This window comes from Corythoichthys intestinalis, unplaced genomic scaffold, assembly GCF_030265065.1.
Source record: "Corythoichthys intestinalis isolate RoL2023-P3 unplaced genomic scaffold, ASM3026506v1 HiC_scaffold_23, whole genome shotgun sequence".
In the NCBI taxonomy this organism is placed as follows: domain Eukaryota; kingdom Metazoa; phylum Chordata; class Actinopteri; order Syngnathiformes; family Syngnathidae; genus Corythoichthys; species Corythoichthys intestinalis.
Genome location: NW_026651592.1, coordinates 1,375,323 through 1,391,110, shown reverse-complemented (window position 1 = coordinate 1,391,110; position 15,788 = coordinate 1,375,323). Strand labels below are relative to the sequence as shown.

Genomic DNA, 15,788 nt, shown 5'->3' with positions numbered 1-15,788 from the left:
TCAAGGCGGGAGTGTCAGTTATTTTTGCTTGTTTGGCTACGTTTTTCGTGGTCGAGATTTGAGAATGCTCAGGATTTGCGACAAAAATTTCCTGACAAAAGTCTTGTCACTCATCCATTTTGTAGAAAAAATTGCTAATAACCTGACTTTTAATAATTCAATTGGTTTCAGAAATGGCTCATATGAAAGCTAAGACTCTCCCAAATATTGCCAACTATTTATGTTGCCTTCCAACCTGCAGATCTCTCGCACACCCCAATACTGGATGTAACCCCAGACCATGATTTTGGTAATGATGTAACCACCAAACTTCACTGTTTTCTGAGTGAATCTCGGATCCATGCGGGCTCCAGTATGTCTCCTGCAATATTTGCGGCGACTGTGGTGTAATTCAATGGAAGATTCATCTGAAAAATCCACCTTTTGCCACTTTTCCAGCGTCCATCCTTTTGACAGGCTGTGGGCCTTGGCAAATGCCACACAGTTTTTTAAATTGTCTGCACCCTGAGAGATAAATAGTCTAAAATATCAACAAATCTTAGGTGCCTTTTACATTCCTAACCATAAAAAGGGACAAATTCTGCAGCAGGATGGTGCTCCATCGCATACTTCAATATCTTCCTCAAAGTTCCTCAAGGCAAGGAAGATCAAGATCCTCTAGGACTGGCCAGCCCAGTCACCAGACGTGAACATCATTGGGCATGTCTGGGGTAGGATGAAAGAGGAAGCATGGAAGACGAAACCCAAGAATGTGGATGAACTCTGGGAGGCATGCAAGACTGCTTTCTTTGATGGAGCACCATCCTGCTGCAGAATGTGTCCCTTTTTATGGTTAGGAATGTAAGAGGCAGCAAAGATTTGTTGCTATTTCAGATATTTATGTTACCTTCCACCCCGCAGATCTCTCGCACACCCCCATACTAGATGTAACCCCAGACCATGATTTTGCCACCACCAAACTTCACTGTTTTCTGAGTGAATCTCGGATCCATACGGGCTCCAGTAGGTCTCCTGCAATATTTGCGGCGACTGTGGTGTAATTCAATGGAAGATTTATCTGAAAAATCCACCTTTTGCCACTCTTCCAGCGTCCATCCTTTTGACAGGCTGTGGGCCTTGGCAAATGCCACAGTTTTTTAATTGCACCCTGAGAAATAAATAGTCTGAAATACCAACAAATCTTAGCTGCCTCTTACATTCCTAACAAGGGATGGGAATCGAAATCCGATTCCAATTCCGAACCGGTTCCTAGTGTTTTGAGGCCTCGACATCACAATGAAAAAGCCTTAACGATCCCTTTAATGATTCCTAAACACGTATATTGCGTCGTGACTGTAAATATCTTAAAAACAATAGTAGCACAAACGATTGACATTATTTTCATATAAATTTGCGTCTGATTGGGGTGCCTATTTCACGAAGGTGCATTCATCTCGTTACGTTCTAGTCTCCCGAGCCACGTTTTTAAGCTCATCATCGTCATGTTGTAATCATGAAAAAAATGTGTTCGTCTAAGAAATAGTTTCGTTAACGTCGTTGTTGACGAAAACACTGCCTCTAAGCAATCGTCTGTAAAGATACAGTGGGGCAAATAAGTATTTAGTCAACCACTAATTGTGCAAGTTCTCCCACTTGAAAATATTAGAGAGGCCTTTAATTGTCAACATGGGTAAACCTCAACCATGAGAGACAGAATGTGGGAAAAAAACAGAAAATCACATTGTTTGATTTTTAAAGAATTTATTTGCAAATCATGGTGGAAAATACAGTGTGTATTTGGTCAATACCAAAAGTTCATCTAAGTACCTTGGTATGTACCCTTTGTTGGCAATAACGGAGGCCAAACGTTTTCTGTAACTCTTCACAAGCTTTTCAAACACTGTTGTTGGTATTTTGGCCCATTCCTCCATGCAGATCTCCTCTAGAGCAGTGATGCTTTGGGGCTGTCGTTGGGCAACACGGACTTTCAACTTCCTCGACATATTTTCTATGGGGTTGAGATCTGGAGACTGGCTAGGGCACTCCAGGACCTTGAAATGCTTCTTACGAAGCCACCCCTTTGTTGCCCTGGCTGAGTGTTTGGGATCATTGTCATGCTGAAAGACCCGGCCACGTCTCATCTTCAATGCCCTTGCTGATGGAAGGAGATTTTCACTCAAAATCTCTCGATACATGGCCCCACTTTTTCTTTCCTTTACACAGATCAGTCGTCTTGGTCCCTTTGCAGAAAACCAGCCCCAAAGCATGATGTTTCCACCCCCATGCTTCACAGTGGTTATGGTGCAATTCAGTATTCTTTTTCCTCCAAACACAATCCTGTGTTTCTACCAAAAAGTTCGATTTTGGTTTCATCTGACCATAGCACATTCTCCCAATCCTCTTCTGGATCATCCAAATGCTCTCTAGCGAACCGCAGACGGTCCTGGATGTGTACTTTCTTCAGCAGGGGGACACGTCTGGCAGTGCAGGATTTGAGTCCATGGCGGCGCATTGTGTTACTGATGTAGCTTTGTTACTGTGGTCCCAGCTCTCTGTAGGTCATTCACTAGGTCCCCCCGTGTGGTTCTGGGATTTTTGCTCACCGTTCTTGTTATTATTTTGGTGCCACGGAGTAAGGAGGGAGTTGAAAGTCCGTGTTGCCGAACGACAGCCCCAAAACATCACTGCTCTAGAGGAGATCTGCATGGAGGAATGGGCCAAAATACCAGCAACAGTGTGTGAAAAGCTTGTGAAGAGTTACAGAAAACGTTTGGCCTCCGTTATTGCCAACAAAGGGTACCTAACAAAGTATTGAGATGAACTTTTGGTATTGACCAAATACTTATTTTCCACCATGATTTGCAATTAAATTCTTTAAAAATCAAACAATGTGATTTTTCGGGGGGGGGGGGGGGGGGGGGGTCCACATTCTGTCTCTCATGGTTGAGGTTTACCCATGTTGACAATTACAGTCCTCTCTAATATTTTCAAGGGGGAGAACCAGCACAATTAGTGGTTGACTAAATACTTATTTGCCCCACTCCAGTTATCAATGAAATCAATAATTGATAGTTCATTAGTCATGGCAGCCATAAGTTAAATGAGTAACATGTAAAGGGTTAAAAGAAAAATAATACCCGTAAAATGTGAGTCAACCATTTAATTTACCTTCTTACTAAGATCCTTTTATTGATTAATTGTTCTGATTGATCCCAAACAGTAGGAGTAAAAATTCAGGAGGAGCACAAGAGGCAGTTTTGGCAAAAGACTCATTTTGAAAGAAAAAGAAAATTCACTATATTGAGGGGTCACTTGGGGTGGAAGAGCAGCGGCCTCACCATGCCCGCCAGGACTTTGGGCAGCTGCGAGGCGATCACCTCGGTCATCATTTCGGGAAATTCCACTTTCATGGCGTCAGCTTGGATGAACGTGCTCAGGCAGAACAGGTTGACCTTCTTTACTATCTGTTGAAATGGGGGAGAGTGTCATTTCGGTTACAAAAATATGTGTAGCATTTGTTCTTTTCACCTGAATCATGATGGTCTGTTTTTCGAATTATCATCAACTATCATTGCAAAGTTCATGTGGTGTTGTAAATGTAAAAATCTTGATACAATGTTTTAAAAAGGCATTGAATTTTGTCTGCTAAGTCTTAACCCTTTCAGGGACAGTGGTCACTGCAGTTATTCAAAAGTTGTTTGAAGTATTTTAAGACCTTTGGCCCATTTTTGGAAATTAAAAGAACTTAAGGGTACAGTGGGGCAAATAAGTATTTAGTCAACCACCTGTTGTGCAAGTTCTCCTACTTGAAAAGATTAGAGAGGCCTGTAATTGTCAACATGGCTCAACCTCAACCATGAGAGACAGAATGTGGAAAAAAACAAGCAAGATTTCTGGCTGTCAAAGAGGTCTAACTTCTTCTTACGAGGTCTAACGAGGTTCCAATCGTTACCTGTATTAATGGCACCTGTTTTAACTCATTATCTGTATAAAAGACACCTGTCCACAATCTCAGTCAGTCACACTCCAAACTCCACTATGGCCAAGACCAAAGAGCTGTCGAAGGACACCAGAGACAAAATTGTAGACCTGCACCAGGCTGGGAAGACTGAATCTGCAATTGGTAAAACGCTTGGTGTAAAGAAATCAACCAATTATTAGAAAATGGTAGACATACAAGACCACTGATAATCTCCCTCGATCTGGGGCTCCATGCAAGATCTCACCACGTGGCGTCAAAATGATAACAAGAACGGTGAGCAAAAATCACAGAACCACACGGGGGGACCTAGTGAATGACCTACAGAGAGCTGGGACCACAGTAACAAAGGCTACTATCAGTAACACAATGCACTGCCAGGGACTCAAATCCAGCACTGCCAGACGTGTCCCCCTGCTGAAGAAAGTACACGTCCAGGCCCGTCTGCGGTTCGCCAGAGAGCATTTGGATGATCCAGAAGAGGACTGGGAGAATGTGTTATGGTCAGATGAAACCAAAATAGAACATTTTGGTAGAGAAACAGGTTCTCGTGTTTGGAGGAGAAAGAATACTGAATTGCATCTGAAGAACACCATATCCACTGTGAAGCATGGGGGCTGAAACATCATGCTTTGGAGCTGTTTTTCTGCAAAGGGACCAGGACAACTGATCTGTGTAAAGGAAAGAATGAATGGGGCCATGTATCAAGAGATTTTGAGTGAAAACCTCCTTCCATCAGCAAGGGCATTGAAGATGAAACGTGGCTGGGTCTTTCAGCAGAACAATGATCCCAAACACACAGCCAGGGCAACAAAGGAGTAGCTTCGTAAGAAGCATTTCAAGGTCCTGGAGTGCTCTAGCCAGTCTCCAGATCTCAACTCCATAAAATATCTGTGGAAGGAGTTGAAAGTCCGCATTGCCCAACGACAGCCCCAAAACATCACTGCTCTAGAGGAGATCTACATGGAGGAATGGGCCAAAATACCAGCAACAGTGTGTGAAAAGCTTGTGAAGAGTTACAGAAAACGTTTGGCCTCCGTTATTGCCAACAAAGGGTACCTAACAAGGTATGGTGATGAACTTTTGGTATTGACAAAATAATTATTTTCCACCATAATTTTCAAATAAATTCTTTAAAAATCAAACAATGTGATTTTCTGTTGTTTTTTTTCCCCCACATTCTGTCTATCATGGTTGATGTTTACCCATGTTGACAATTACAGGCCTCTCTAATATTTTCAAGTGGGAGAACTTGCACAATTGGTGGTTGACTAAATACTAATTTGCCCCACTGTACCATCCAAGTCCAAGTCAAAAAATGAAAATGCACACATGTAATTTTAAATGCAGAAGACAAATTTGTCACTCAATATGGCCCCCCCCCCCCCCCCCCCTTTCCATTATTCCACCCAAAACAATGCATTAGGGAATGTCCAGTTTTTTTCGGCAGTTCTGGTTCTGGTTGTGCCATCACAACCAGAATTATTCTTAGCTTAATAGTGCAGCGCTAGCTAGTAAACGTTGACAAAATGGTCACACGGCAACAAGGGAATGGATAGCATGCTAGCAGGAATCTGCTGCTCATTCTGGGTGTGACATCATCTTCTGTTTGGAGATTGTTTAGTGGGTGGGGCCGAGGCAGCTGAGAAAGGAAGACTAATTAAGATCTAATGTCATTAATTAAGGGAACCACGGAGAGAAAAGACTTGTAGTTCTTATAAGATAAAGTTTATTATGATTTGAAATAATTTGATATTAAAACCCCTCTTAATGTTTTCTTTTTTATACAATTTGTAAAATTAGTTTAACTAGTAGGTCGCCATTGTTGTTGACGTTGCAGGGCGGTCACGTCACTGGGTTACGCTGCCGGCTTCCAGAGTATGACTCCAGCTAAATAAACATGTCATCTGTTCAGCCCTTTCAATTTGAACCCGAGAGGAACATTAATGAGCATGACAGCACTGTCGATATTTCACAAGATGAGCATCAAAAGCAAAATGAACAGGAAAGACTAGATGAGACAAGGGTAGGACAAAACCTGTGTTCTGCCAAAATGCGCTACACCGGCGAAACGTCGACAAGAGGCGAATTTGACACCCAAAGTACTACCGTGCGCTTTCTGCTTGTTTTGTTTAGATGCATGCAGACAGAACATACTAAAGATGCCTTAAGAAAATATTTAAATCCTTAAAGCCTTTTCTGTCACTTTTTTTTCGGATGCAATTTTGTCCAAAATACAGAGCTGGAATGTTGTGGAACTTAAGTTCATTTTTTTGTGTATCAGTACTTTACTTCAGTACAAATATGAAGTGGTACATTTTACTTTCACTAACTACATTTTACACCACGTATCTGTAGTTTTTACTTCACTACTTTTCAAATTGTCGAATGCGTTACACGCGACTCAGCCCCCCTACCCGCCATTGTGACTTGACAGTTTCGTTTTCATGCCTAAGGCGTAGTCGATAAGCCTGCCAGAGGCAGCAACACATGTACAAGCATGGTTAGACAGGTGAACAAGATATTGACAAATAAAAATCAACAGTGAAAGTAGCCCGCCTTCAGATGGGTGCTGCACACTCTTGTACAGTAGGTGGGGGTGTGCACAGTTAATTGTAATCCGCCATTAAGCTTTTCAGACATCATTTTGTCGGGAGATATTTAGTTTCGTTTTGGACTTTTTTTTAGCTTGTTAAGCTTCTGTTTACAGTGCAATCAATTTTATTGTTTGTTTTTTCCATTTGCACAATTTAAAATAAAATTGAGCAGTCAATGAATTTTCTTCTTTTCATCGTATTTAAAGCATTTCCTACCGTTGACAATAATCAACATTCAAGTCATTTAAACCGGGAGGACCAGCTGTTAATGCTCATGTTTCATTGCCGTTGACAGGGATAGACGTCCAATCCATTTTGACTGAGAGTCAAAATGGATTGGACGTCTAGCGCTGCCAGTGGCAGCCAATGTGAGTTGCATAATTGCTTTTTAAAAGGTTCATTGCCCTGTTAACCCATTAGCTCCCCCTTGATGAGATTTCCAAAGCATGTTACGATTTTCCACCGGCGTACTTCGTGCATGGCGTCCATGAGCTTGGTGAGATGGTAGAAGCGCTGCGAGCTGGCCAACACTCCCTTCTCCTTCACATGGATGGCCTTGGTCAGCTCACGGATGTAATTCTGACGCATCTCCTCGAACGCCCCCTGGCTTTTCAAACCCTCCAAAGGCACTGAGGGGAAAACAAAAATACTCAAACCTTGAATTTGGGAAGTATTTGAAGTTTGCTATGATGCCAGTTTAGGTAATATAGGCTTGTACATGAATAAGTTGCTCTTAAATCTGAGCGCAAATTTTCCTTTATCCTTGATTTTGGAGGAAAGACTTGGCAAGGGCCGACGAAGAGACGTGTGAGCTTTGATAAGAGTACTGACAGCCGTCCTGTCAAGGTCACACAATTTTTTGTTTCTGCTACTTTGCATGAAATGTGAAAAACTCAAGAGGTGGGTAGTAATGCGTTACATTCACGCCGTTATATTTACTTGAGTAACTTTTTGAGAAAAATGTCATTCTAAAAATGGCTTTACCACACCTACATTTTACTTTTACTTGATTTGTGAAGAAGAAACGCTACTCTTAATCCATTACTTTGGCTACACTAGAGTCGTTACATTTTTCCTCTTTATTTTACGGATTACAAATCAGCTGCCTGCATCATAACCCGTACTCCCTCCATCTACCACATCACTCCAGTCCTCCACCAGCTCCATAGGCTCCCGGTCCACTTTCGCATCGAGTTCAAAGTTCTCCTCCTCACATTCAAGGCCATCCACAACCTCGCACTGTCAACGGCAGAGATATTTACACACGACTAACACTATATTACAGCTCCACACTAGAGATGTCCCTATCGACCCATCGATTGGGTCCGATCACGTCATTTTCAATGTATCGGGATCAGCAAAAAAATATCGTACATGCCTTTTTTTGATATATATATTTTTTTAAATAAATCATTTTCGAATTGTATTTAACGTTACAGACATAATATGTTACACTCATCCAGAGTCTTTCGTTTTGGCTTAAGGTAGGGTTATCAAATTTATCCCGATAATGGCTGTAATTAATTTTTTTTAAATTGTATCACGTCAAAATATTTAACGCAATTAATGCATGCGCTGCACGACCCACTCACGCATTGTCGCACTCAATCTGTAATGGCGCCGTTTTACCTATATAGAGAGCTAAAAGGCAGCGTAAAATGAGTAGAGTGAATTTTGGAAGCCAAAGGAGTTTTTTTTTTAACTGGCTAAAGCCTTACAATCCCTCTCCCTATGATTAGAGCTATCTTCGGAAGCAATGTGGGGAAGCAAGGTAGTAATTGATGTTTTTCTTAACACCCTATGTTATTTCCCAACGCAGAGAAGATATATCAATTGGTAGCACTTCGCACAGTCATGGTTCCACTTCCCATCATGCATTTGGGCATGGCTACAGTATCATTTACTGAAAGCTCAACAAATACACTAGATGGCAATATTTAGTCACAATATACCAAGTCACATTTGTACTTTAAGAATTACAAGTCTTTCTATCCGTGGATCCCTCTCACAGAAAGAATGTTAATAATGTAAATGCCACCTTGAGGATTTATTGTCATAATAAACAAATACAGTACTTATGTACTGTATGTTGAATGTATATATTCGTCCGAGTTTTATTCATTTTTTTCTTAAGGCATTGCCAAAATGTATATGATCGGGAAAAATTATCGGGAATGATTGGAATTGAATCGGGAGCAAAAAAAAGCAATCGGATCGGGAAATATCGGGATCGGCAGATACTCAAACTAAAACGAACGGGATCGGGTCGGGAGCAAAAAAAACATGATCGGAACAACCCTACTCCACACATCATCTTAATGCTCTGTTTGACCCTCTCTACGCCCGCAATGCAGTTGCACCCCTCTAAGTTCCGCCTCTGCATGATTCCATTCAGTGTTGTTTTCGTCAACAATGACGATACTGGAAATATTTCATCAACAAAAAATTTTTACATGACGATGACGCGCTAAAAACGTGTCTTGGGAGACTAAAACATAACCAGATGGATGCCAGTTGTCGTCTGAAGACGCGAGAACAAGATAAAAATTCGCCATGGTTTCCGTCATAAATTCACAATGTGTGATATTTTCTTATTGTATGTGTAGTTAGAATGCATTTAGCAGTGTTTGGTCATGTCACTCATGTGACGTGCTGCGCTCCCCACTCCCTCGCCCCACACACAGGGGCGTGTGCCCATACCAGGCTCCTTTTGGGAAACATGTCAAGAGCTGCTTGCTAAGTTTTGTTTTCGTATCTTGGCTATGCCACGTTGCTTTAGCCTTTAAAGGTCTGTGCTGAGTGATCATCACTAGGTTGTAGCGTTAGCATAGCGTTTGCGTTAGCATTAGCATTTAGCGCGACGACTCGGTGTCTGCTTAAACTCTTGGAAAACATTTTACTTATAGTTCGTGGCGTCCAGGTAAGTTTAATTAATTACAAATAATGTGCTGTTTTCCTGCTGAGTGTGTATTATCATCATGAAAATGGTTGTAATCAGTGTTGATAATCTTACTTTAAAAATGTAATTAATTACAGTTACAAATTACTTCTCCCAAAAAGTAATTGCGTTAGTAACTCAGTTACTTAGATGTAAGAGTAATTAGTTACTTGGCAAAGTAACTGGTGATAATTTTCATGTTTTGTTTTTTGGTTTTGTTTTCCAAAAAAAAACAAAAAACAGGTCACACAATGTGAAGTTGTAAAGGTTTTTTGGGGGGGACAATTGGCTCTAGCCCAATTCTTTACCCTAAATTTAACCAGACACAGGGGTATTGCGTATACTGCGATAACTAAATAGTAACCTTTGCTATGTGTGGATGTCATTTAATGTTGTAAATCAACCGTTAAAGTTGTTAAAATTGCTCCCGTTGTTGCATTAGTTCCCTTCTGTTGACGTTTGACATGTGTAAGTTTTGAAACTATTTCATCATTTAAAGATAGATTTAAGTCAAGATTTTGCCGATTTTGGAGCATTTTAGATAAAAAGTTACTTTGGTTCGCTAGGAATGTTCTGTACAACATAGCCTTCCCTAGAGGTCTGCTTTGAGATGGCGGCTGTTTACTAACGCATCTAGTTCTTTATTATACATTTTGCTAATGCAGCCGTGTCTGTCATTTGCATCTATTTCTCTGTATACAGTATGTGATATCTACCGAAGCGTCATGTGGGCGTAGTTTGTAGGCTATCGGCTACAGTCAGGCAGGCTATTATTGAAGCCACCGAGCATAGTAGCATCGCCTTTGCAAAGGCGTCACCCTCCCTTGCCTCCCCACTCCTGCTCTGCTCTCTCGTCTCCGTGAGTCCGTCTTTCTCAGACTTTTCTCGCGTCAGTCAACTAACTTAGTAACGCACGCCTTTCCCGCCTCAGTAACGGTGACGGCATTGCCAAGATGAGAAAAGTAAATAATTAGATTACTCACTATTGAAGAAAATAACGCTGTTAGTAACGCCGTTATATTCTAACGCCGTTATTAACAACACTGGTTATAATACACTGAAATACTGTGATAATTGTAGACCAGGGGTAGCCAACGTTGGTCCTCGAGGGCCCCTATCCAGCTTGTTTTCCATGTCTCCCTCCTCCAACACAGCTGACTCAAATAATCAGGATTGTTAACAGCCTCCTGCAGAGCTTACTAATGAGCTGATCATTTGATTCAGTTGTTTTAAAGGAGGGAGAAATGGAAAACAAGCTTGATATGGGCACTCGAGGACCGTAGTTGGCTACCCCTGCTGTAGACTTTAGAGTTATGTGCTCTTCTGTCATGTTTAGAAATTGCTGGAAACCTTTTATTTATGCATGGTCTAAAACGTTTGAAGTTTATACGTAACCGGTGTTGCATGGATCCGCGCCGCGATCCGTGCCCCTCGTCCAGGTCAGGACTCGCACCCGCGCGCACAACGCGTCCAGCACGGCAGGCAAGTGCACTGACCACTTAAGCCAGCACACTCTCTTGAAGGCAACGGGAGGGAGGTTTCTCTGCACCGCTCACAACGGACACACGTGCACCCGTTGCATCTAAACAGTGTTGGGCAAGTTACTTTAAAAAAGTAATTAATTATAGTTACTCACTACTTCTTCCAAAAAGTAACTGAGTTAGTAACTGAATTACTCTATAGTAAAAGTAACTAGATACCAGGGAAAGTAACTATTTCCGTTACTTAAAAAAGAAGTTGTTGTATGTCAAAGAATTTGAAATTTTCTGAGCAGTATTCGAGAAGAGCAGACAGGTAGTTGTGTTATAGTCTGTAATATTTATTGCACCTCACCAGCAACAGACTTATCCTACACTTGAAGTGCAACAAAAATAAACAGATTTGAATTGCTTACCACAGATGTCGACAAAAGCTTTGCCCCGGGACATAAATTACACTTTACATGCACGTTCATTCCATTAATTTCGACCAACTTGAAATAGTGTTTATATCGCCGCCTCGTAAAGGACAAATTTAACTATGAATGCTCTGCCATCATATCCCTCTGCATCTGTTTTGCGTGTGTGCGTTTGCCGCACGCGCTGTCCCGGTTTGCGTGTGAAAACACCGTCTCTGAAGTATGTGCGCTATTAGACTCGAGCGTTTACGTCACAGAATGGGGGATCACGTGAGATTTGACAACAACGCAGCCATATTGGAAGCAGGTCTGGCTCGCGGGACATTAAACTTTAACTTGCCAGTTCGATAAAGAGACAAACTCGTTACTAAGGCGAAGAACAGATATGTGATCAAACTTAAGGATGTGAACTATGTTGACCCTTACGAGCAAGCCAAAGACAAATGGAGTAAAGATGTCGACGGGCTTCCACAATTACGCGAAATGGACATTCTGCTGTATTTATTGTTTGGTGTATGTTACTTAACTCATCAGCGATTCCGAAATTACAAATCGCGACAAAGTTACGAACAGTTTTGCTGCGGATGGGTCCAGGACCTGCACATTATGACCGTATCAAACGGCAAATCCATCGTTCTTGCAAAGGTAGGCTATGTGTGTTTACTATTTTCATTGCCATGAACCTGAACGCACCCCAAGTCTTGGTAGTTTCTTCAATTTATTCAAAGTAAGTAACGCACCGGTTTTGACCGTCAGTAACGGTAACGGCGGAAAAAAATAATTAGATAGATTACCCCGTTACTGAAAAAAATAATATAATAATAATATAATTAGGGCTGTCAAATGATTAAAATTTTTAATCGAATTAATTACAGCTTAAAAATTAATTAATCGTAATTAATCGCAATTCAAACCATTTATAAAATATGCCATATTTTTCTGTAAATTATTGTTGGAATGGAAAGATAAGGCACAAGATGGATATATACATTCAACATATGGTACATAAGGACTGTATTTGTTCATTATAACAATAAATCAACAAGATGGCATTAACATTATTAACATTCTGTTAAAGCGATCCATGGATAGAAAGACTCGTAGTTCTTAAAAAAAAAAAAAAAAAACGTTAGTACAAGTTATAGAAATTTTATATTAAAACCCCTCTTAATGTTTTCGTTTTAATAAAATTTGTAAAATTTTCAATCAAAAAATAAACTAGTAGCCCGCCATTGATGTCAATAATTACACAATGCTGATGGGAGCTGAAGCCTATAAAATCAGTCGCACCCAAGCGCCAGCAGAGGGCGGCAAAACTCCATGGACACAACAAGTGAGCGTTTCATTGCACTGTCATTTAAATCTGTCTGAGCGGGCCATCTGCGTTAATTGCGTCAAATATTTTAACGTGATTAATTTAAAAAATTAATTAACGCCCGTTAACGCGATAATTTTGACAGCCCTAAATATAATATAATAATATTCAAACACTGCATCTAAACGAAAATATTTTTAGGATTGTCGACTAAATCTAGACGAAATTTGTCTGAATTTTCGTCGACTAAAACTAGACAAAGACGAACACATTTCGAAATGACTAAAATATGACTAAGACTAATAAGTAATTTCGTCCAAAAGACTAAGACGAAAATTAAAATGGCTGCCAAAAACAACACTGAATCCGTTATGCCAATTAGATCCAACAATACAGTCTAATGACCACACAAAAGCTTGCAGTCGGAAGTCCTATGACCACCCCAGCCTGTTCAATCACGCGGCTTCTTCAAAGCACCATGAAAAATAAACTATTTCACATCGAGCACTGCCGTCATCATGACTTGAAAATGCCGTTTTAAACCTCTTACTCAGTTTTTATTTGGCACCAATAGACCACGAAAAACAGGAGATATGATCATTTTAATTTCATGGTGGGAAATCATTTTTCTACACTAGAGGGCACTCTTTGGGTCGGTGATATTTTATTTTTGTAGATTTTTCTAGATGGAATTCAATGACTTTTGTGTATTTATTTTGGCCTAATATGGTCATTAAATAGGATATAGTATAGCATAATAATAACAACTCATATAGATGGTGTTGTGCTGAGATAAAAAATGTACTCTTGTTTAATAAGACATTGTACGTAGTTACTCATTCAGTATTTTTTTCATGGAATACTTTTCAGTTGTACTTCAGTTTTTTTACTCACGTAATATTATTTTGAGGTAACCCTACTGTTAGTTCTGAGTAAAAATTTTGGCTACTCGACTCACCCCTGGAAAAACTACACTTCCAAGCAAGCACTTTGCGAAGTTCCAGCCGCTGGACTCGGCAGCTGCGACAAAGCCGGCATCTGAGTAGGCGCTTTTGTGTTTATCTATGATGTCATGCAGTCGAGCCAATGCTCATCAGCCCGCAATAGGATGTAAACAGAAAGAATGCAGCACTCCGCTATGTTGGTTTTCACCCAAGACAGCTGTGCAGCATTTTTATTTCACTGTTTCCATTTCACTTTGGGTTTTATTTGGCAACCCTGCCTGTAATCCTTGAAGAAGACTCAATGATTTTGAAGTTGTTTCTCTTAGAAATCCATTTTTCATGTTAATTTTCTTGTTTCTAAATTCCGTTTTTTTGCAGTTTTACCTGTGTTGAGCAAAATGATGGCCTTCATGCAGAGGAACTCCTCACGAGTCACTTGCAGGTTGGCGAACTCCTGCGGGATGAATTGGATGGCCAGGCACAAGTCGTAAATTGGGGATCTCCTCATTTGTTCCCTGTGAAGGATGGGGGAGGGGCGCAGCAATAGAGGGCGGCACCCGAAAAAAATTGACACACTCAGACAAATCGTAACTTGGATTTTTTGCTCTTCTTTTAAATACAAAATAAGCAAAAATAATGTCAACGTATAAGTAACCTAGTTTGTTGAAATTTGTTGAAAGTTTCAAAATTCGTACTGTTACGATTAGTGCTGCCGCGATCAATCAAATATTTGATTAGGAGGTTAATCAACAATAGTTTTTAAAATTGATTTGTCGTTTACGGAAAGTGTTTATAAAAAAGTGAAAAGTAAAACGTGGAAATAAAGACAAACGTATGAACAAATTTAAGAGGGAAAAAAAATGGTCCGAAATTTGTGACTTCCAAATATTATGATTAAGGCTGCAACGATTAACCAATTATACGTTTATGAGATTATTCGACAAGTACTTTGATCATCGATTAATCGTTCATATAAGCCGATTAGCTGACTCGTCACAAAAATTACTGGTGATTTTCTGAAATAACGTATTGGCCCGAATATAAGACGGCCCTGATTATAAGACGACCCCCTCTTTTTCAAGTTTGAAAGAGACTTTTTGAACACCAAATTAATTTTTAAGACTCAAGTTTGAAAGAGACTTTTTGAACACCAAATTAATTTTTATACAGAAAATAATTACAGTACATCTGAAACAAATGATTATAACAACACATTTGAGGAAAAAAAGCATGTTATTTCACCTCATTCGAATCTTAATATCTGAACATTTAATTATGTAAACTAAAGTGCAATCACATTCATAAATGAATGGCTTTCGGTTTTTAAATGTAAATAAACCAATCTATTGTGATAAAACAACAAAATTGCAATAACTGCATTAACCATCAAAGTGAAATCTAACTAACTGTAGTCTTGAAACAAATCTGAATAAGGAAAAACATTGCAATAAAATAATGCAAACTGGTTAAACCTGAGAGTAGCTGAGATCTGTCATGACAGAACATCGCTTCAATGATGTCTGGCGCCATCTAGCGTCGTGAATGAGTATAATGTCTAGACCTCGAACATGAGACGACCCCCACTTTTTTCAGTTCCCTTATATTCGGGCCAATACGGTAATCGTTTCTGGCAGCCATTAATCACAATAACATTTTATTTTTTATTCATAGATTAAACCAGAAAAAAAGTGAATGTCGCGAGAATGAAGAAATATTATTTTCAAGAAAAAAACATTTTGTTAGGATAGAAAAGTCTAGAAAAGTAAGAAGTTGAAGGAATTCATAAAACTGTTTAAACACTTCAATACAAACAAAAATTTATCTGCCCGACCCAGTCAAAACGGATTGGATGACCACTGCCGTCAGTGGCAGTTTACCAAATGATGAATTCATACTTACAAACTTAGAACGAGGTCGGGCGCAAAGTACATATATTCCCTGGTGACGTTCTTAAAGGACCGCCAGCCGAGAGAAAACACCATCAGGTTCATCCACGAGTACTGGATGAGCGTCATCTGGTCGGTGATGTGAAGATTACGAAAGCCTTCGCAAAGGAAACCAAAAGTGTCAATGTCAAGATGGGAATCAACTAGCACTAGAACGATTAAATATTGATTAAAATGATCCAATTTTAGGTGT

At 40.0% G+C, this 15,788-nt stretch overlaps 1 protein-coding gene across 1 annotated transcript in view; it reads right to left on the bottom strand.

Moving 5' to 3' along the window:
• Window positions 1-3,018: 3,018 nt before the first annotated feature.
• Window positions 3,019-15,788, bottom strand: part of LOC130911211 (progesterone receptor-like) — a 30,117-nt gene continuing 17,347 nt past the window's right edge. Inside the window, exons 5-8 of the mRNA XM_057829020.1 lie at window positions 15,549-15,693; window positions 14,034-14,164; window positions 7,027-7,184; window positions 3,019-3,443 (exon numbers count right to left, since the gene is read on the bottom strand). Of these exons, the coding sequence (XP_057685003.1) occupies window positions 3,288-3,443; window positions 7,027-7,184; window positions 14,034-14,164; window positions 15,549-15,693 (590 nt within the window). The 3' untranslated portion in view covers window positions 3,019-3,287. The remainder of the gene's footprint in view (window positions 3,444-7,026; window positions 7,185-14,033; window positions 14,165-15,548; window positions 15,694-15,788) is intronic.